Below are 23,787 nucleotides of genomic sequence, written 5' to 3'. Positions count from 1 at the left end.
GGATAATTCCTACGAGTTTAGTCTCGTACCCAAAGGCGGAGGACGCTGTGGCTTTTAGGCATCTTAATAAACCACGATCTTGAAGGTTATCCTCTCCCTAACCGGCAGCCAGCGAAGTTGCCTTAAATAAGGTGTGGCACGGTCATGCTTAGAAGCACAGCCATAGAGTTTTGTAAGAACTGGCAAGGGGACACGCTTGCCATTTTGTAAGATGCAAATTATACACGTTTTGAATATGAAGTACATGCCGGTGTGTGTATTATGATAAACATGCTATGCCATTGTTGTTGTTTCAACTTATAAAATGGTCGTGTAGTTATTATTAGTTATTATATATAACTCTATGGGCGTAACGCAAAGTATAGCAGCCCAGTTCTGTGGCCTTAGCACGTCATGGGGTAATGACTTGGGTTTTTTTGTAACCAAAAGCACTCTTACTTATATTTTATTATAACCCCTTATTTCTTGTTTTGTTTCCTTTTTCACAGAATTCACCCACATGGTTGTCCTCCCCATCCCAATCGAAGAACTGCCTGAAAAAGTCCAACAGAAGAGCCAGAATGAAGATGAAATCTTCAAGAATGAGTTTAAGGTAAGTATTAAAAATAATAATAATAATAATTGGCATTTATATTGCGCTTTTTTCCAAAACATTTTCAAAGCGCATAACAAAAAGCTCATAGAGTAATGCATTACTTTTTTCAAAGGTAATCATTTGCATAAGGGGTGAAAAATGGGAGGCTTTTGGACGATCCTGCTGTGTCCTTGGTTAAATACAAGTGCGCCCTCTAGTGTTTGGGGGTTACGCCATCTTGTATGGTAGAGTTGTTTTACAAGTGAACATGATACCATACTGTTTCCTAAGTTGTCTGCATCCTTGTGAATTCCTTACTGACTACACACTACAGGTCCTTTATCACAGTTCTCGCCAATAGAGCACTTGCTAAGACCCTCCGCGCGCAATAGTGAGCATGTGCGCGCATGCTCAGAGCTGCTAAAAAAGGACTGTTACATGTATGTCTGCTGCCAGCCAGCGTCTCAAAAGTCTCCGGTTTCACCCTTGCACTAATGTGTGATAAGCTCTGCATGCTCTGTGCCTCTCATGTCTCGTGTTTAAAAATATCCTTAGGGAGACCACTCTTAGATTAGATTAGATTAGATTAGATTAGATTTTTATTCGTCATGCCCAGCATGAAAATCACTTTCTCGATTTCCACATTAAAATACAGCTATTACAAATAGCACAAAACATACATGACTGTGGATCTTGACCAATCCAATCCAATCAGTTTATTTCCACAGTGAACCGTAGACATTAAAACAGCAACAATATAATAAAAACATAATAAATATATAAACAATATAATAAAACTATCACATTGCACAAATAAATAGTTATAAAGTACATCGGATTTAAAATATACATAAAAACAGAAACTAAACTAAGGATGACTTGGAAAGGAAAGGGGGGGTTGGAAAAAGGAGAGAAGGAAGGGTGGGGGAGGGGTGGGAAGACAATACATGGGAACGAGGGAGAGGCCATAGGAGACATGGATTGGGAAGTACGAAGCAAGTTATCTAATAAAACTAGAATAGAATAGAATAGAATAATGTTTTATCGTCACTTGTTAAAAAAACAAATATTAGTACAGTGAAATTCGTTTTGGTTTTGCGTGTCTAAAAATATTATGTTGTATACAAATTACACTAAAAATTAACCATTTACAAAAATACATGGAAATATAATATAAACAACTCTGAAAAGTATTACAATATACAGGCGAAATACGAAAGATAAAAATAGTACGATAGAATTAAAATCAGAAATAGACATTCATGATTAAAACCTGTCATTTAGAACACGAACAGCTGTGGGATAAAAACTCTGCAACGTACGGTTGGATCCAGATTTAATTGAACGGAAGTGATTCTTAGACCGCATGGGCTGAGAGAGGGAATGTGCTGGGTGAAACTGGTCATCTACTATAGAGAGGGCTCGTTTTTTAACTCGAGAGAGAGATACAGTTCATCAAAATTGTTGTTAAAATAAGAAACTTGGGTGGGACTTGAACCAAGAACCCTCTTTTCTAGAGCAATATCTTAATTAATAAGGCATGGCCGGTAAGAGGCCACTCTAATAGGTCCTGCCGTCGATTTCACCAAACTCTTCCTGGCTTAGGATGAATCTTAGGACTTAGGACGGGTTCAGTTCCGTATCCAAATATGTAGGACGCATTGAACCCATCCTAAGTTAGGACGGGTTACTCGTCCTAACTCGAGATAGGATTGATCCTAGCGTTTCGTGAAATTCGGCTGCTGTACTTACAGTGTGTACATGTAGCAGGGGGTAACACACCAATTTAACATAGAGCTGCCTACATGTAAAGTAAGACAACTTTTGTGCTTACTATAGCAGAAACATTGTCTTACAGACAGTGGACACTAATTGTTAATTACTCAAAATATTTATTAGCATAAAATCTTACTTGGTAACTAGTAATGAGGAGAGGTTGCTAGTATAAAACATTGTGAGAAACGGCTCCCTTTGAAGTGGAGTATTTTTCGAGAAAGAAGTAATTTTCCACGAATTTGATTTCGAGACCTCAGATTTAGAGTTTGAGGTCTCGAAATCAGGCATCTGAAAGCACACAACTTCGTGTGACAAGGGTGTTTTTTCTTTCATTATTATCTTGCAACTTTGATGACCAATTGAGCTCAAATTTTTTACAGATTTGTTATTTTATGCATATGTTGAGATACAGCAAATGAGAAGACTGGTCTTTGACAATTATCAATAGTGTCCAGTGTCTCTAAGCATACATGTAAGCATATTACTCAGTTTTAGCTTGAAAACCAGGCAGCCAGAATGCCCGTCACCTTGGATTTGCATTGTTACATCACTAATTTCATACAGTTAGCACCGGATGGTTAGCATGCCTTTTTTGTGTGCTTGCGGTTAGCAGCTTTTTCTTTGAAATGGAAACTCGCGCGGTGAACACAAAATCAACCGTTAAGCAGCTTTAAGAAATTGGCCAGAGATGGAAGAATCACCTTTTTTTGTTAGTGTATTTTATAATTTTTACTTGATTTTTCGTCCATGCCCAGTCCATACCTGAATCCACAGGAGCAGTCACAAGAGAAGCCAGTCAGATGGAATGCAACAAGGAGAAGAATCGCTACATCAACATCACAGCATGTGAGTAGACATAGACAATGTACATGTAGCTACCGCTCTAGACTGAACATCTGCATCACACTTCTTGGCTTATGATTTATGCCAGATACTTGCCTTGAGCCGACGTCAGAAACCGTACAAATGCACCTTTGACCCTGCACTCATTTTACAAAGAGAGTTGCAGTAGGGGTTCCCATGAACATGTACATGTCTACGTATTAAAGGGGTGCTGCAGTGAATTCAAATAAAAGTCAATTTTGCTGTCATTTATTTCTGATATATGTATTGAACATCATGAAAATGTGTTTTGTTTATTCCTGACATATCTGACTTTTAGCAATTAGCGAATAAGTCATGCCCCCCCCCTTCTGTGGATTGTTACCGCCCCCCACCATCGACGTCACGTCGGGAATTCAAACATATCGTCGGCAAAAAAAGTCTGGTCCCTAACTACGCGCGCCTAGGTACCAGGCCACGCAGTGCACACGTCTCTATATGCACACAGCCAGGGGGCCTGACGGCTCGGGTTACCGACATGACGTCACGTTTATGCAAATGAAGGCTCCCTTTTAGTGGCGGGGTGGCTTCCCCTAATCTCTTGAAAACCATTTTTAAAATACTTGCGCATTTAATAAAATATACAAAAAAATATTTCAAGTTTAAAAAGTAATGTTTAATCGTTTAAATGAATAAAATGCAGCCACCCTTCAAAGCCATTGAACCCTTTCAGTACAGAAAAAAAAAAAAAAAAGTTCACAGATTTACAAATAATTTACAGGGTTTACAGAAGGTAATGGTGAAAGACTTCTCTTGAAATATTAGTCCATGAAATGCTTTACTTTTTGAGAAAACGGTAAAACAATATAAATTCTCGTTAACGAGAATTACGGATTTGTTATAAACACATGTCATGACACGGCGAAACGCGCGAAAACAGGAGTGGGTTTTCCTGTTATTTTCTCCAGACTCCGATGTCCGATTGAGCCTAAATTTCCACAGGATTGTTATTTTATATACAAGTTGTGATACACGAAGTGTGGGACTTTGGACAATACTGTTTACCGAAAGTGTATAATGGCTTTAAACAACATTACAGTCATGTACAACAGGAGACTTTCCAACGCTAGGTGGCAGCAGACACACCGGGTAAATTTCCATTGATTACGTAGTTCTGAACATGCGCATAATTCTGAGAACAATGGATTTACCCGGTAAGTCTGCTTCCCTCTATCGTCCCAGAAAGTCTCCCATTATAAGCACAATATATTCAAACATTATTCAGACGACCAAAAGTGCAGCTGACTAAAACATCACCTCTGAACAATCAAAACACAGCTGTGGAAACCTAACGTCACTGCACTGCCCGAAAAAGAAAACAATTCCATTGTTTTCAGATTCTCTTTCACTGTGTTCAGATTCCCAGGTTCAAATTTGTTAATGAAATGGTACATACCTCGTTCTCTAAAATTATATTACTTCAAAGGGTGTCGTTTCTAGCAATGTTTTGTAACATCAACAGCTCTCCAGTGCTCGGTACCACGAAAGCTTTGATGGTCATTCATTTTGTTTGAGTAATTACTTAAGATATACCCTCCCCTTAAAGGTGTACTCAATTTTCTGAAAGATGTTGTAAACAAAATTCAGTTTGGGGACTGAGTTGGGCAATGGTGAGATTAATGCACAAGTATTGTTCCTTGACTTCTACAGACGATCAGACAAGAGTAAAACTGAAGGAGACCAAAGGTGTGGAGGGATCAGACTACATCAATGCTTGCTACGTCAATGTAAGTTTTTCACAAAGCTAAACAAAAATGGAGAAGATAAAAACACATTAAATTTTTCGCTAACATTAGATGTGCATGAAAGGGTAACTTTATAATGTTTGCAGCCGTAGACGTCAATTTAGACACGGCCTAAGTATGACACAAAATTGGCATAATAGTAAGAAACACTTATACAGGGCAATTCAGTACTGCAAGTACTCTCAATGCACTTTACAAGACAAATAAACAAATTTATACAAGAGAAAGCATAAATAAACTAAACAATAAAGATTACACACAAGATCGAGTGATTAGTGTGGAAGGTGAGGTCATCCAAAAATAGACTCGCATGAGAATCTCAAGCAAAATAATTAACACAAAGTTTTTGTTGGTTAAAACTGCCCAATTCTAGTTGAACTAGTTGAAAACCAGTTGATAAACTAGTTAAACACAGTTAATACCAGTTGGTTTAATACGGAAAATGGACAGAAACCTAATGGTTTATAATTTCAACCTAGTTGAACTCGGTTAAACCTAGTCCAAACCAGTTGGTTAATATGGAAAATGGACGAGTTTGGTCACTATCCAGTTGAACCAGTTGACCCCAGTTAACTAGGTTCAACTGGAATTTTGACCTGGGTATTAGTCCTTCATTGTTCAAGTAATAGACATGAATGAGTCCTCTGGGTTGTTTTGCTGATTTTATATTTGTCTTTTGCTTATAGGGCTATGAGAAACCAAAGAAGTTCATTGCTGCACAGGGTAAGTTGACTTGGCATGTCTAATACAAAATGTCGATGTGAGAGTTTTGCAAGCAGTGTTCCATAAACTATAAATTTATAGCTTTAGAGGAAGCGTGAACTACACTGTAGTACTTGCTCAGAGGAAGTGTCTGTTTTGGGATGGGTGACTAATATTTGGGTAGAACTCTTTAAATGACTCTCTTTTTACTTCATTAAAGACGCTGGACACCAGTCTTCTCACTTGGTGTATCTCAATATACACATAAAACAACAAACTTGTGAAAATTTGAGCTCAATCGGTCATGGAAGTTGTGATATAATTATGAAAGAAAAACACCCTTGTCACACAAAGTTGTGCGCTTTCAGATGCTTGATTTCGAGACCTCAAATTCTAAATGTGAGGTCTCAAAATCAAACTCATTGAAAAATACTTCTTTCTCAAAAACTTAATTTAATTTTATACTATCAACCACTCCACACTACAAGTAAGGTTTTAAGCCAATCATTATTTTGAGTAATTACCAAAAGTGTCCACTGCCTTTAACCATAGTATGTATGTATGATGTGAATCATAGCCTAGCGTAATAAATCAATGTTTTAAGATTTTAATTTAATTGAATTCCATTTCAACATAAAAGTACACGAGAAACAATTAAATAAAACGGCAAATATAGTTCTGAGTTGAGGCATGCTGGAGTCATAACATTGGATTGTTTTTGGTCTCCCCCCCCCCCCACAGGTCCACGGGAAGACACTGTTATTGACTTCTGGCGCATGATCTGGGAGCAGAACTGCTCAACTGTCATCATGCTGACTAAGTGCCTTGAGAATGGCAGGGTATGTACAAGCCTCTCGACATCTGACCCCTGACCCCTCCCATACAGCATCTAAACCACTTGTAAACATATTCACATCTTCTTCTCCTGACTCTGCTTATCAGAACACAACAGGGCAAAATTTCATGGCTCTGCTTACCGTAAACACAGAATCGGCGCTTACGGAAGCAGGGAGTTCTGTGCTTACGTCTAGCGTATTTCACTGGTTCGCAGGGATTTACTGGTTAGTGGGAAATTTTGTCTCACTGCGCTCGCATAGTAGTTGTAGGCATTCTACGCTTACAAGGCTAGCGCAGAAATTTTGCGCTTGCATGTAAGCGGAGAATGATGATCGTAAGCGCAAAATTCGGCAGGAAGCAGAGCCATGAAATTGGGCTAGGAGCATGTGTTTGGTGCTCATATCCACTCGGCCACAACACACCTTTAAAGCACACACCATGTGTACACTTGAAGGTCAGCCCTTGTCCTTGATAAAAATAGGCCTCTTTTTTCCCCCAAGGACGAAATATGATTCCTGTCGTCACACTTTTGTGTAAAGATTAATTGAATAATTTGTTTGTCTTGGGGTTTTTTGAACAGGAGAAATGTGCCGAGTATTGGCCGGAGGAGGATGCCATCATGTATGAAGACATCATCGTAACCCTTGACGACGTTGTGACATGCGCTGATTATGTCATCAGAAAGTTCACCATGCAGAAGGTAAGACATAAATTAGATTGAGATCGAACGTGACTTGGACGTAATGAATTACAATTTAAAAAAATAGCACTGTAGAAAAACAACATTAAAGGCAGTGGACACTATTGGTAATTACTCAAAATAATGGTTAACATAAAAACCTTTCTTGGTGATGAGTAATGGGGAGAGGTTGATAGTATAAAACATTGTGAGAAACGGCTCTCTCTGAAGTGCCATAGTTTCCGAGAAAGAAGTAATTTTCCACGAATTCGATTTCGATACCTCAGATTAAGAACTTGAGGTCTCAAAATCAACCATCTCAATGCACACAACTTCGTGTGACAAGGGTGTGTTTTTCTTTCATTATTATCTGGCAAGTTCGATGATCGATTGAGTTCAAATTTTCACAGGTTTTGTTATTTCATGCATATGTTAAACTGTGAAGGCTAGTCTTTGACAATTACCAATAGTGTCCACTGCCTTTAAGCAAATAGCAGGTATGATTAAAACATGTAATCAAACTCAAAAAAACACATGAACAAGACTGGATGAGGAATACAATCAATACAACTAGTGGATTGAGCCAATATTTTCATCTTGTATAACTAAACACAAACAATTATTGAATATTTGTTGTTCTTGTAGTCCATTGAAGGTGAAGACGAAGATGATGAGCCGGTCCTGGGTGAATCTCGGATCCTGATGCAATTCCACTTCCTGGGTTGGCCGGACTTTGGCGTTCCCAAGTACCCACATAGCCTGCTGTGCTTTCTTAAACGTATCAGGCACATGTCTGGTAACCGCACTGACCCTGGTAACACCGTCATACACTGCAGGTAAAGATACCAGTCTAAAGTAATATGCTGGACCATGGACCAAACTGAGGCCGTGTCCGAATTGGTGGCTATGGCTGCGGCTACGACCGTTGCCAGGGATGTTGCTAAGGGCGCCCTACACTTCAATGCATGATGACGCGGCGATCAAGCCGTAGTCGTAGCCGCCAATTCGGATCCGGCCTTAGTGCTTTATAAGTCACAGATTTTACTTTGAGATGGTCACTTACGGCAAATTGATAGAGCTGCTTACATGTAGCGTTTAATTCATGTAGCAGTTTGCAGCAGTCATGTTTGTGTCCTGCAGCCGATTTCACGAAGCACCTCCTTACTGAGGATGTGTTCAATGCATCCGGATGTCTATGGTTAAGGAGCTTAAAGACACTGGACACTATTGGTAATTGTCAAAGACTAGCCTTCACAGTTGGTGTATCTCAACATATACATAAAATAACAAACCTGTGAAAATTTGAGCTCAATCGGTCATCGAACTTGCGAGATAATAATGAAAGGAAAAACACCCTTGTCACACGAAGTTGTGTGCGTTTAGATGGTTGATTTCAAGACCTCTAGCTCTAAATCTGAGGTCTCGAAATCAAATTCGTGGAAAATTACTTCATTCTCAAAAACTATGGCACTTCAGAGGGAGCCGTTTCTCACAATGTTTTATACCATCAACCTCTCCCCATTACTCGTCACCAAGAAAGGTTTTATGCTCATAATTATTTTGAGTAATTACCAATAGTGTCCACTGCCGTTAACTTGTCCTAAGTCCTAAGACTAATCCTAAGTTAGGAAGAGTTTGGTGAAATGGACGGCTACTGAGCCCATTAACATGGTTCTGCTTACCACTGATTGTTGTGCTTACAATACCCTGTAAAGTACATACCATGGTTCTGCTTACCACTGATTGTTGTGCTTACAACACCCTGTAAAGTACATTATGCTCTGCGCTGTTCGATTAGAATTTGTCATTTTTACTGTATGCGAGCATTTGCACTACCCTGTTTGGGATCTGACAAAGATCATTGTATTTTATTGTATTGTATGACAACTGAGCATTTCTTCATTTGTCCTATTCATCGTGTTATAGGTGTCAGTTGTGCTGGTGGATGTGTAATCAAATAAATAATTTGTAAAGCCAACATAGTTAGTGGGCCTCACATTTAGACTTTAGTCGAGTCTTCAAAGACTTGGCTAGGGTCGAAATGTCAGGCTACTATTTATACAATTATACCATAATTTTTGGTCAAGAGTTTGCAGCTAATTCTGTTTTTGGTTATTTTAATTTAATTTTATTCCACAAGCGCCAGTTACAGGACAGATACAAATATTATTCAAATTGTTATGAATAAAGCCAAATCCATTTAAAATCCATAAAAATACTTGCAGGCACTGTACAGAAAGTGCTGGTAGTTACTGTACAAACTAGGTTGATTGGTAGTAAACAAATTTTTGTAGCTGTTTTCTGCTGGTATTGGACAGTTTAATACGAGCCAGTTGTAACCAACTAAAGTCTTTTAAAGGCAGTGGACACTATTGGTAGTAAATAATTATTGGCATAAAACCTTTCTTGGTGACGAGTAATGGGAAGAGGTTGATGGTATAAAACACTGTGAGAGACAGCTTAAGTACCATAGTTTTCGAGAAAGAAGTAATTTTCCACGAATTTGATTTCGAGACCTCAGATTTAGATCTTGAGTTCCTGAAATCAACCATCTAAATGCACACAACTTCGTGTGATAAGGGTGTTTTTTTTCTTTCATTATTATCTTGCAACTTCGATGACCGATTGAGCTCAAATTGTCACAGGTTTGTTATTTTATGCATATGTTGAGATACACCAACTATGAAGGCTAGTCTTTGACAATTACCAATAGTGTCCACTGCATTTAAGGCTTAAAACTGCTATCCTTATATACAATTTAATCAGGACCTAATATCAAGACTCCGCATACTGAATAATTCTGCACTTTAATCACCAGAACTTGGGCGCTTACTGACTGTGCAAGCGCCAAGTTTCTGTGCTAGCTGTGTAAACAAAGAGTTCCTAGTAACATTGAGTATGCAAACACACAAGCAAAAATTCCCCGCTGCTCTGTGAAAATACGCTTGCCGTAGGCATGGAATTCCCGGTTTGCAGAAATTCAGCGCTTACACAAACATTGAGTAGACTAAATGTGCATGCGCTAGCTGTGTAAACAAAAAGAATGCCTAGCAAACGCACAAGCAAAAATTCCCTGCTAACCTTTAAATAAAAGCTTATTGTAAGCGTTGATTTCTCTGCTTCCATAAGTGCCCATACTTTGCTTACAGTAAGCAAAGCTCTTGCATTTTTAACGTTGCACTTTCACTTTTGGCATGATTTTTTATTTTTTAAATTTTATTTCAGCCACAACCGAAAGCGCGAGCGCCAATAATAGGATGGATAAAAACATTAAATTACATTTTTTTTAAACACAAACACAGACAGACAAAACAGTTTGGTTTCTCAAGTCTCCTTGGAAACTTTTACTAAATCTGTCCGTTTATATTTTGTGTTTAGTGCTGGTGTCGGACGCACTGGTACTTACATTCTGATTGATTCCATGCTGGATATGATGAAGAAAGAGAAGAAAGTGGACATCTACAACGTCATCTACGAACTCCGCAGCCAGAGAAATCTTCTTGTCCAGTCACTGGTACGTGCTAATAAAAATATATTCATAAATACCTCAGACAGTTTCGCTATTCCTATTAGTGGAGAGTGGGTCACGTGGGTGTGTTTAAACCTTTGTTTATGACCGGTAAATTCATGGGCGTGACACCTGTTCTTATAAGACAGTTTCTTCATTCCTATTGTGGGTGGCACGGTTGGCTTGTGTGTGAAGCACTCGCCTCTCACCAAGGTGACCCCGGTTCGATTCCCGGTCGGGGCCATATGTGAGTTGAGTGGTGCGTTGGTTCTCTGCTGTGCCACGAGGGTTTTCCAGACTATCCGGTTTTCCTCCCTTAGGAAAAAATCAAACACTTTCGATCTTGGCTGTGCTCCGTGGTCATAATGGGTTGATGTGGCTGGGAGCTGAATGCGCCCTTGTAGCCTGCTTCTCGAACACGTTGTAGCCGCGTTCTTCGCAATTCAGCTCTAGCTGCGAGTTAGGACGATTAGTTTTTAACCTTTTAAGTAGTCTCTCCACCTTGAAAATGTGAAAAACAGCATATAATAATAATAATTTGGTGTATGTACATGAGGGAGTTCGGACCTGATCAGGAATACTTGGTATGTACATCAGGGAGCTAGGATGAGGGATGGGGAAGTGGGCCATGATGAACTGTTTGATCCACCTCTAAGCTAGTCTTGGTTCAAGACTCTCCTGGAATTGTCACAACATGGCGCGCTATCACCCCCAACGCGCTATCAACCACCAACTGCTATCATTACATTACTATTTAAAATTGCCTCAATCTTACACAGAAAACTGAGAGGGACAAGTACTCTACACTCCTATAGCGAGGAGAACAGTTACTTAAAAAATTTGTTGTTTTTTGCTTGATAGTTTTAATGAGTCTTACTTCTTTGCGCCATCCACCCTTATTCCAGTCAATTTCAATGTTCCTTAAGCTCTTCTAAGGATCGTGGTAGTTATCTAAGATTCCAAGATCCTAATCCTGATTATTTTGTTTGTGACTTTAGGTGCAGTATATTCTGATCCACAAGGCCCTCGCCGAGGAGTATCTGTTTGGCCACACCGAGGTGGCCATTGAGAGCCTTCGCATCTTATACCAGAAACTCTCCAAGAAGGATCCGGACGGTGACTTCACTGGAGTTGATCAGGAATACCGAGTATGTACATGTATGCATCAGGGACTTGGAACTTAGAAAAAAACTTGTTTAAATTATTTATTTATTTATTATTTATTAAATAAATTTATTAGAAATTACTCCATAGGTGCATGTTGGTCAGCCCTCCAGGCTCAGTGAAATGTTCCTACTTTTTTTCCCAAGGATCAAATATCATGTATGTTCAAATAACATTGTTGTCTACTTAGATTTGATGTTTTTATCTTGTAAATTGCCATGCAGTTTGACCTTTTGATCACCATGTGAATTATAGCAATAACAAAATTTAAAGAAATGAAAAATTGTACAAAGTGGGTACCAGTCACAACGAACCTGTCACACATCTGAATGACGAGGCATTTAGGCTGTTAACTTTTTCTGCTAAGCCACTGTTTGCACTTTTGGTCACCATGTGATGGTGTCAATAAATTGTTGCAATAACAAAATTTAAACAAATAAAAAAATTGTACTTGGCAAAATACCAAGTGGCTAACAGTCACAACTAATCCGTCACAACATCTGAATGATTAAGCAATTTGGTTGTTAACTGTTTCTGCTTAGCCACTTTTTTGTTGTTGCTTATTAGCTTTATAAAATTAGTTTCAAACTTTTGATATTTGTTTTCTTGTTTGACTTTCAAGACGTTGGCCAGCCTGCCGGTAGAGAACAAGGATCAGAAAGGAGGTAACATCGAGGCCAATAAATTCAAGAATCGTCTTCGTCAAGTCATTCCATGTAAGTACTAAGAATTCAGTGTCTTAAAGAGACAGGTCACATGGGCTTTGTTAGTTTAGAATCCATGGATCTGTTCCAAACATAGGCTGGGGCTCTGGCTTCAAATGAAGCCAGAGGCTGGAGCGAAAGCCTAAGCCGATGTTTGGTAAAATCCCCCAATAGAACTTCAATATTGCTTTTGTTTTATGAGATAGCCCCTAACATCGCAAGGCCACGGACATGATGGACGGCCACTACGCCATCGACCAAGATCAAATGCCACCAGGGGTGGACTTCACAAGGAGCAAGGAGTTAAAACTAGTCTTATCTAGTTCTAGCCTTAAGATTTTAATATCTCTTAGGACTAGTCCTAAAGTCCTAGCTCGTTTTATCTTCGACGACCGATTGAGCTCAAATTTTCACAGGTTTGTTGTTTTATGCATGTGTTGAGATACAACAAGCGAGAAGACTGGGTCTTTGACTCTTACCAATAAGTGTCCACTGCCTTTAAATATAATGTCCTTGAGTTTGATTACATAACATCCTATTTATATATTAAACTCTTCCTGTAGTGTTTTTGTACTGGTACTTTTTAATTTAACTACTTCCTTAATAATTTGTTGTCATTCACGCAATCTTTTTATATATATATATACATTATTTTTTTTTAAGTGCCTTATGGAGCTTGTGATAAGTTTTTCATAAACTTGGCGCTATGTGAATATTATTGTACAAAAATATATTTGATATTTTTTTCCAGATGATTTTAATCGAGTGAAGCTGGAGAGGTTGACCGGGCAGGAACACTCTAACTACATCAACGCCTCCTTCATTGATGTGAGTGTTCAAACGCCCAACCATGATATACGTACTAAGCAAACCCTTAGCAGGGGATGTGAATTCCCTGTTTTAACCTGAAATCTTTGTAGTATTTTTACCCCACCCCCCCCCCCCAAAAAAAAAAGGGGGGGGGAAGAAAAAAAGGATCACGCTTTATCCAGAAGAAGATCAGAAGATCAGAGCATACTGATCAAAACGTTGAATTGAAACCAACGGTTCTTTTCAGAACCACCCCAAGACATTTAGAGAGAGTCACATGGGCCCAATTTTATAGAGCTGCTTAAGCACAAAATTATGATCATACTTATGTCTAATTTGTATCCTTTTGCACACAATGGTAGTTTAAAATATCATTTTACTTGTAATGCTGGTTTTTTTTTTAAATGGTGTAGTGGCTAATTTCAAAAGGGAGTAACTCATCAAAGTGTTTGGTGATGATTATACAGAAATGTAGGATCTCTGGAGAAATCAATCATTTTGGAGAACAGTGAGGAGTTCTTGATTTACCAGGTTGTCAAACATGTTTGATTTGTGTATTTTTTTATCTAGGGCTACGAGCACAAGAAGGCCTACATTGCAGCTCAGGGTCCTCTGCCGAACACAATGGGTGACTTCTGGCGGTTGGCGTGGGAGAACCAATGCTCGACCATTGTCATGATGTCAGAGTGCGAGGAAAGAGGACAGGTAACCTGTAACCTTTGACCTTTAGGTACCTAAAGGGACAAACGCTTTTCCTTTGTGGGGGGAACAAAAGAACATTTGGGCTCTGCACACTACATTGCAAGCTCAAAAGAAGTTTCAGCTTCGTCAAGTTTTACGGGACAAAAGTAAGAATCACAGAGCAATGTTTTTTAGGAGAGTTGCCTAAATCCTGTGAACGGGCTAAAATAATTTTCTTTAAATTGTTTTACTCATTTCTAAAAAAAAATCAGCACCTCAGCAAGCAATATATTAAAGATGCTATGTCAGAACTTTGGCCGATTTGACCCAAAAAATTTGATTTAAAATTCAATAGGTATTTTGATGGGGGTCGAGAAAGTTTTCAAGCTTTCATTTGAGCCATTGCTCAAAAAAGTCTGCCAATTATTAGTAGCAGTGAAGTAAAGTGCTCAAAAATTAGTTTTTGTCGGGATCCCTACAAAATATCATGTGACCAATTCTTATGTGTTTTATAAGAAACGTTTTAAATTTTTGTCATGGTTCCTGACCATTAAAAGTAAAAACTAAACTTTTTTTCGTCAGAGGGGGTGATACTCTTTGAAATAACATTTACTAAAAAAAAAATCTATTTATTAATGCTTGGGGCCAAAAATCTGACATAGCATCTTTAAGGAAAGCTTTCTACCATCATTTTCTTTAACTGTGTTAAAAAGTTTAATGTAAATACGTGGATATTTTTGTGTTGTACGTTTTTATTTACCTTTAACCAACATTTTGATCAAATGTAAAGTAATTTTTGTGTCAAGACCATGGAACAGTTTATTTAATTTCACCCTTTAATGACACAGTCAGGGAAACTTCAAAATTGTAAGATTGCTACATAGCTGATTGATTAATCCAGGATTGTCTTTGACTTTCCAGAGTATGTGCTCTCAGTACTGGCCGGGGCATGGGGACACAGTGAACCACGCCTTCCTCACTGTGACCGTCAAGGATCAGAAAGAAGAGGAAGACTTCACTATCAGAGACTTGGAAGTGTCTACAACAAAGGTATAACATCATCTCTTAGCCAAGCTGTTAATTTCACAAAGAGTTAAAGACTAGGAGGTAATATGGAACTTAAAGGCAGTGGACACTATTGGTAATTACTCAAAATAATCATTAGCATAAAACCTTTGACGAGTAATGGGGAGAGGATGATAGTATAAAACATTGTGAGAAAAGGCTCCCTCTGAAGTGACGTAGTTTTCGAGAAAAAAAGTAATTTTCAACGAATTTGATTTCGATACCTCAGATTTAGAACTTGAGGTCTCGAAATCAAGCATCTAAAAGCACACAACTTTGTGTGACAAAGGTGTTTTTTCCTTTCATACTTTTCTCGCAAGTTTGATGACCAATTGAGCTGAAATTTTGTTATTTTATGCGTTTGTTGAGATACACCAAGTGAGAAGACTGGTCTTTGACAATTACCAATAGTGTCCAGCGTCTTTAAGGCTTGTCCTAAGTTAGTTCTATGGTTAGGACAAGTAACTCAAGTGAAGACTAGTCGTAACTCTTTGTGAAATCTACCCCAGGAACTCATCAGAAAAAAAAACATTGAGAAAAAAATCAACAACTGGTGGCTCTTTTCTGAGCCACGTCTTCTTCTTTTTTATAGTATAAACTCATAAGATTAAATTATTGGTAGGATTTGGTTTTACAGATTCAGGGATGTCATTGGTTACCATAAACATGTATTTTCATGTACATCGTATATTGATGTTAAACGTGTAAGCATAATTGGACTACGAATTGAATGCGAGATCAATGGTACATCTATATTACGTTACCGTCAATATACTGATGTTGGCTCAAGACCACTCTCTAGCGTAAGAGACCGATCCAGCCCACAAAGCACGTGTGATCAAGAACACGTGGGGCTCTCCAATGCCTTTCTGCGCAACCGCGCGCACCAAGATACGCGCACGCATGTCGGACCTTAGTGTTGGAGCTTCGTTGCGTTGTGATTGGTCAATTCGCAATGGGGCGGAGCTTGATGGATCGGTCGATTCACAAGCCTCAAAGTGCGACGTCAAGTTGTTCAGGCTAGCGGGGCACTAATGTAAAGCGCATTGATACGGTTACTCTGAAATGCGCAATATATTAACTTGTTGTTAATATTGTGTTTTTGCAGGGAGGCGGTACCAAGTTGATTCGTCAGTATCATTTCCACGGTTGGCCTGAGGTTGGATCTCCAGAGACTGCGACTTCATTGATTAGAGTCATTGGATTGGTCTATGACTATCAACATGACATCGGACGCTTCCCAATCCTGGTCCATTGCAGGTATTTTTTTATTTTTTTTATTTTTTTTATTTATGCGAGTCGCCAGACACACAAGGCCTGAAGGCACCTTCAAGGTGTGGGCTACAATTATTTTTGTCCAGAGCCCTTTGCCACCTACTCCTAGGGCTGAAACAGGGTTACCCCTTTTATAATCCATACGAATGTAGGCTTGGGTATCATCAGTCCGAAGCCTGGCCGGTAGAGCAGAAAGCACTACCTCCCCAATTTTACGTAGTAAGTGTCACAACCGGGATTCGAACCCACACTCTGCTGATCAAACAGCAGAGCTTGAATCCTGCACTCTTAAACGCTCGGCCATGACACCCCACTGTACTTGGAGAACGCAAGGCTTTGCCACAAATATTAATAACGATAATAATAATAATAATAATAGTAATAATAATAATGTTAAGTTTGGTGTTATAATTTTGTTGATTGTCTCGTTTTGGTGTAACACCTTTTCACTATATGGTTTTTCAGTGCGGGTTCCGGACGTACTGGAGTTTTTATCGCATTAAGCTTCCTACTCCAGAGGGCCAAGGCAGAGGGGATCGTCGACATCTTCCAGACGGTGCGGTCACTCAGACAACAGCGCCCTCACATGGTCCAAGATTTGGTACGTACTATTTGGTTTATAACAGACTATATCTCCTCAATTTTTCCCCTACTGTTATGGTTTTCTTCCTCTGTTGTTGATTTAATTTTTGTCTGTACAGCTCAGGCATGCAACTCTTCCGCTTTTTTTTTTTGCTTTTTTTTGTTAGCCTAGCATATGCATGGAAACAACCATGTACAACTACAATAATGCACCTTAGAAAACCTCAACATTTTCTAGGGTACCATTGTGGGTCTCATGTCCCGTGGCGTTTCGGCTGCCTCGCTCCGCACTCGGATGTGCCACCGAAAAATTTGAACTCAATTGGTTGTCAAGATAATAATGGAAGAAAAACACCCTTGTCGCACAAAGTTGTGTGCTTTCAGATGCTTGATTTCGAGACCTCAAAATCTAATTCTGAGGTCGCAAAATCACATTCAAATCTTTTAGTGGAACATGACTTCTTTTTCACACTAGTGCTACATTGGTCATCAAACATCCATAAGTGGTCAAACCAAATATTTTTATTATTTTTTAATTATTCAATTTGATTTCTCCATCGCTTAAAATGATTTGCCTCTGATGTTCTCACCTGCAGGAGCAATACCAGTTCTGCTACCGAGCCATGCTGGAATACCTGGACTCCTTCGACCACTACGCCAACTTCAAGTAGACGAAACAACTCTGGTGAGCTACAATCTATAAACTTATCTCATAACAGTACAGACTCCCCCTCTTTAGTCTAAGACGCATCTCATCCGATTGTTTAGCTCGTCAAGTAATCAAACCTCTCAAGGTTGAGGCTGATTTTCTGCGTCTTGTGTTCGGATCTGATGGATTTTAACCGTTTTTGAAATTCTGAGTACTCCTCATCCAGAAATAACATATAAAAGATGTACTTTATTCTTTAGGATAGAAATAACTGAGTTATATATATAATGTTAAAATATTCTAAGGTACTAGAATGTCCAATAAATGTTTTTTAATTTTTTATTTCCAGGGTGCCATGAATATGGTGCAGAATTTTTGAATGAATTTTTCTGTATGTAATCAGATATTACAATTTGTTTGCGACTTATCGGTTCATTTTTATAAGATATTCAAAAAGGAACAACGAACGTATACACAATTATATTTGTATCACAGCCGTTGTATATGCTGAGTTTTGGGGCAAAATATGTTAAATGATAATGTTTTATGATCATTGATGATGTATCAATGAAAGTGTTCACTGGCGCGAGCGTCGAACAACAAAATTAGCTCTCGATCAAATAAGCATCTATTAAGTAGCAGAATGTTTAATTGTAACTTAAACTCAGAAGATTTCCCGCTTTGTATATACAGGGCTTTATGCTTCGTTTTTGAAAGGGCAAGGGCACCAAGGCATTTTCTTCTTGGTAAAGGGCACCCTATGATGAAATTGCAAATTTGTACTGGAGCATTTCAAGGGCACCAAGGCAATGACCAGGGGGCACGGAGGCAATCGCCTTTGTTGCCTCCGTGAAGTATCAGGCCTGTATATATACCCAGATACTTCAGCAGTGACAAGAAACTAAGGCTAGAATGCATTCACAGTGCAGTTATTATTAACAGGAACGGCAAGGGCAACTTGAAATAAAACTCGAAATCATGTCATTGACTAGCACCCTATAAGACCCTGAATTATGCTGGTTTTAATTTTTAAACTTAAAACTTTGTTGGTGATATTTTGTACTTATGAGCACTTTTAAACATGAATAAGGAAGGTGGACAGATTTGAAATTAAGGTGTTATTCCATAACGGTCATATTATACCTGAAAGAAAATTAATTTATAAGGATGTGGGAAAGTTTGTAAGTACGTAAAGATGGTGCGCAATATGTAATAGTTTTATTGAAATATATATTTCCATGACATGTTTTATGGAGAGTTTTTTTTTTTTAAGGACCTTATACTGAACTATTGTCAAAGGTTACAGCACTTTAATGCTGGAGGCCGCTAAGTTTGAGCAGGGAAGAGGATGTAAGGTGAACCGATAGTACTGACAAACAGTCACTGGTAGATGTGTATTTTTATATCAACATCATGGTTCCAAATAGACCGTAGTGAATATGATGTCACCGTTCAAACATCTGCCGTACAACATGGTGTCTGTATGCGTGTGTGTGCGCGTCATGTGCTGTTGAAATCAAACCGGGAATGCTGCGTGATGCGTGCTTCATTGATGTACACGTTTGGATGCGTACACAGTTTGACCTACAAGGTGGCGACTTTCATAGCAAAAAAAGGGGTCATTCAATACGGTCTATAGGCCTGGCTTTACAAGACTTTTAAAATTTGCTTCAAATTTTTGTAGTTTTTTTGTAAATATGGAAAACTTGTGACTCTTCAGGAACTCAATTGTAGAGATCGAATATCCATCGTTTTTTATTTTATTTATGTTAACTTTCTTTTTACTCAGATTAACCTGTATTTAATAAATGCATATATATTTTTGTGATTTAATTTAGACACATTTGTAGTGATGTATTTGTTGTGATAATGAATTTTTATCAAAGAATGATACTTAGAGTATTACTTTTAATAGTTTGTGTATCGTAATTGTAAACATAGAACATTTTTGTAAAGGATTTTTTTTTATAGTGGCAAAGAATACTTGTTCTTCCCACATATTATATGTGTTTGTTTTTTTAAGATATTCCACCGAGGGAAATATTAATGGATGTTTGAAGCTTTGCATGGTGTGAAAAAATAGGAAGTAACAATTACTAAATAAGACTTAAAGGTTTACATGGTGGAAAGACAATAAACATTAGAAAACTTGCATTGACACCATGTAGATAGATCTCTTTTGAGTAATTGGTGGTTTTGATAAAAACCGAAGGACTGAACGTTCAGAGACTATACTGTGCCCGATGTCAGGAGACTGCTGGATTCCAACTGAGCCATCGGTTCGGGTTATAAGGGAGAGTGCGTTGAGCCGCAGAGTATACTCTCCGAAACCTTGAGTCTATCGATTATTCTCAAAACCACCATCACTCAAAGGGTGATTTCAAGGTATTACTTTGCTGATGTTTAATAACCATTACCAATAACGTTGCAGGTACATCCATGTGTACGTCTCTAACAAGAGCTATGCATAAATATGAAAACAAGAAATTTTTAAATTTTAGACCGCTCAAATGATTGTCAAGACAGAAGTTCAAATGAGTTAATTTCAGTTATGAAAGCAGTTGGGTGTGAACCAGTGGTTTGTCAGTCAAACGTGAGGCAGCCCACCTAGCAACTTCCAGTGACCACTACTTATTTGTTTTGTCAATATCACAAGTTGGCTGTGAAGATTTGCCAAAAAGGAGGTTAATTGGTTTTTTGGGGTTTTTTTTTCATGTGGTCAAGAATCTACAATTTTATAGGTGTATGGATTGAGTTTTCACACATTTATATGAGTGCTGCATTCTTGTCAGTTTGCAGGCTGCGCATGTTTTTGCATCAAACACTAACTTGAAGGTTTACCACCTGACTTTGTTCACCAGCAAGTTGAAACACTAATGTGAACAGGTTTTACTTGTAATTTCTTGCAGAATCAAGGTAATTTGAGTGATTCACAAATGTTTTCCCTTCAGCATATTCAGGCAAATATATTTTTTGAAAAACTACAAATGATAATGGCTTCCAAGTTGGAAATTTGATAAAAAAGAGTGATGAATATTTTATACTGCTGTCTACTCTAAATCAAAACGCTCAAGACTTAAGTAGGTTGAACCCACGTAGGTACTATGCATGTTTTTGTATTTTTTTAATTTTGTTTTATTGAATTATGATCTGATATAATCAGATGCAGATGTCTTTCAGTTTAGTATTTTTTTTTTTTTTTTTTTTCATGTTCCTTGGATCTGGAGTACTTATTTTCCCCAAGATGTGAATCATTTTGTTCAGATCTTTTATGAGTTTATTCTTTTCAGCCATCTTTGTGTTCATTTTGTTATAGTAAATATGGCAATTTGTAGTTGTGTATGTTTTTTCATATTGCATGTGGTACCAATAGTTAACCATTTTGATTTGTGTTTGTTTCTTTTCATCTTGGTTATGTATTTGTTTGAGACCGAATAACTTGGGATCAAGAAGTTATACCCTACACTGTAAAATAAGCACTGTGTACTCCGTCATTCCAGAAGTTAGGCGGGGGAAAAAATAGAAGGAAAAAAACCAACAGGCAAACTGCTCGCTAAGGATACAATTAAAGTCACCCGTAAAAGTTCCAGCTGAATGCATGGTCTACTTGTTGAGAAAACCTGAAAAACTATCGTGGTATTTTCAAGAATGTTGAATCCATTCATGTTGAGCGGGGTGGCACAGCGGGTACAAACCGCATTTCTAGGCTCGCAACATTCGCGAAGCGGACACCTCTGATTTAGAAATCTGAGAAAAAATTCATGCATGAATTGTTTCTCAAAATCCATCTGTTTTGGGGTGAAAATTTATTTAAACCATTTTACTTTAGAGGGAGTCCTTTCTCAAAATAGTTGAAACAATCAATAGCTGAAGTGCTTCTTACACAGTTTCAAATTGCTTCCTTCTTGGTTGGTATTTTTTGGAGTATTAACAAATCTTTCATCCTACCTTTTAACAAAAAAGGCTAAAATGTACGATTGAATGTGGATCCCAGCCGGGATTAAATGAAGAATAATGACTCATGTTGTTTTAATTGTCATCGGTCATCAAGTTTGTCCACGAGTCATTTCACCAACCAACTTCGCAAATGAAATATTAAACCTTTTTAAACGAAATGTAAATAACGCTATGCATGCAGTACTTGTGCCTCTGTGCTTGTACTATTTTTTTATACGGATGTATTTTTTGAACAAAATATTAAATTGTAAAAGTAACATGTTCATGTTTATTATCCTACTCATCATTTTGTTTCTTGTGGTCTTTTGGGGTAAAATCATGTCTTTAATTATGTCTTTGGTTAATTTGTATAGAGTTTGTTGCTGTGTAAGACACTTAATGATCAGTGTTTATGAAGCATTCCAAACTGTTTCTTTAATAAGTTGGATTTGAAATTTTGCATGGTGGACGTTCCAATCAAGTGAGATTTGCTCTGACACTTTAATGTCACTTGCGTAAAATCTCTTTTGAGTATCGATGGTTCTAAGAAGAACTGGTGGTTTGACAACTCGATGTTTCGCTCTGGGCCCAAATTCATAGTGCTGCTAAGCACAAAATTTTGCTTAGCATGAAATTTCGTCCTTGATAAAACCAGGATTACCATACAAATTATCATTTGTTGCATATTGCCTGATACTAGTATTCAGACGTTGTTTGCTTCTCCTGAAAATCATGTGGAAATTTGGTTGGGAATCCTGTTTTTATCAAGGAAGAAATTTGACTGCTAAGCAAATTTTTTTGCTAAGCAGCTCTATAAAATTGGGCCCTGGTCATCTTCATTCTCCTGAAGACAATCAGAGCATGTTGTTTGAAACATTAACTTGTCAAACAACCATTTTTTCTCAGATACCAAAGCCTACATCCTTATGGACTGTAAAAGTGGTAACCCTGTTTCAGCCCTAGGAGTAGGTGGCAACGGCCTTTGAAAAAAAAAATTGTAGCCCACACCTTGAAGTGGCCTTCAGGCCTTGTGTGTCTGGCGACTTGCATATTAAACAAATTAAAAACACCACTACTCAAAAGAGATTTTACTCATCTCAGTGCAAGGCCCACCTGATGATTGAACTCGCCATTAATCTCATTTGTAGGTAAAATCACATGCTTAGCAGCTCTATGAAATAGGGCCAAGTCCTGTAGCTCTGTTCTCATGTTATGAACTATTTTTGTTTAAATATTATTATTCCAGATATTACTTAAAATAAAGCTGCATTTAGTCTTTGCACACTGGAGTGTATTGTAATTTTGTGTACATTTAATGAAGAATCGAGATCAGAGCCCAATTTCATGGCTCTGCTTAACGCCGAATTCTGTGCTTACGATCACGATTCCCCGCTTACGTGCAGGCGCCAAATTTCTGTGCTAGCCTTGTAAGCGTAGAATGCCTAGTAACGTGGAGTACGCATGCGCAGAAGCCAAAATTCGCTGCTAACCCTTGAAATATGCTTGCCGTAAGCACAGAATTCCCTGCTTCCGTAAGCGCTGATTCTGTGCTTACGGTAAGCAGAGCCATGAAATTGGGCCCAGGTTTTCTTTCCCTGACTTTCACCCTCTGTGGACCCCGGTTCGATTCCCACTTCAGACTGGAGCCTCATTGCCTTGGATTGGGTGTTCAGTCACTACCTGATTGCGTGGGTTTTCCCTCCCACATCTAAAACTGAACATTTCTTCATGTTCCCTACATATCCTGTTAATGGTGCTAATTGTTCAGTTGGGTGTGTAATAAATAAATAAAGAACTTTTAGGGAAACCACCTCTCCCCTTCCCCCTCATCCCCCACCCTTAAGTCTACCAATAGAGGAAGGACCTTCTTTATGGTCGACCTTCTCTATTTTGTCCTTTCTATTTCAATGGATGTCGCCTACTTCTGGCATATTAAAGAGTACAATGTAAAAGACCATGTTATGTGACTACAACTACATGAAGGCCATCAACCTGTTTACTTGTTATCGTGCAGTTTATATACTTTTCACTGCAAGGCCCTAAAAATGTGGATTATTTGTCTAATATGTCCTAATGTAGAGTTTATAGCTCTATGGTTTTAAGGAGCCATAAACCTATCCCTGAAAACTGCCTCAAAAATAATGGTTGTATGTGAGGAAGGGGGGGGGGTTGACGGAGAAGGGCAGGGGTGGATTTCACAAAGAGTTAGGACTAGTCT

The 23,787-nt window shown here is 38.3% G+C and overlaps 1 protein-coding gene across 1 annotated transcript; it reads left to right on the top strand.

Moving 5' to 3' along the window:
- The first annotated feature begins 493 nt into the window (after positions 1-493).
- Positions 494-22,495, top strand: LOC117297442 (receptor-type tyrosine-protein phosphatase alpha-like). Its single transcript, XM_033780478.1, has 17 exons — positions 494-592; positions 3,106-3,196; positions 4,883-4,959; positions 5,664-5,700; positions 6,421-6,518; positions 7,097-7,216; positions 7,841-8,031; positions 10,574-10,709; positions 11,702-11,851; positions 12,490-12,583; positions 13,323-13,399; positions 13,952-14,086; positions 14,984-15,112; positions 16,236-16,387; positions 16,868-17,003; positions 17,581-17,669; positions 18,907-22,495. Exons 1-16 carry the CDS (start codon positions 500-502, stop codon positions 17,653-17,655), a joined length of 1,791 nt encoding a protein of 596 aa, XP_033636369.1. The 5' UTR covers positions 494-499; the 3' UTR covers positions 17,656-17,669; positions 18,907-22,495.
- The last annotated feature ends 1,292 nt before the right edge of the window (positions 22,496-23,787 follow it).

Source organism: Asterias rubens, chromosome 12 (assembly GCF_902459465.1).
Source record: "Asterias rubens chromosome 12, eAstRub1.3, whole genome shotgun sequence".
NCBI classification, from domain to species: Eukaryota; Metazoa; Echinodermata; class Asteroidea; order Forcipulatida; family Asteriidae; genus Asterias; species Asterias rubens.
The sequence above is the reverse complement of the archived record's forward strand: the minus strand, read 5'-3'. Positions and strand labels throughout refer to the sequence as shown.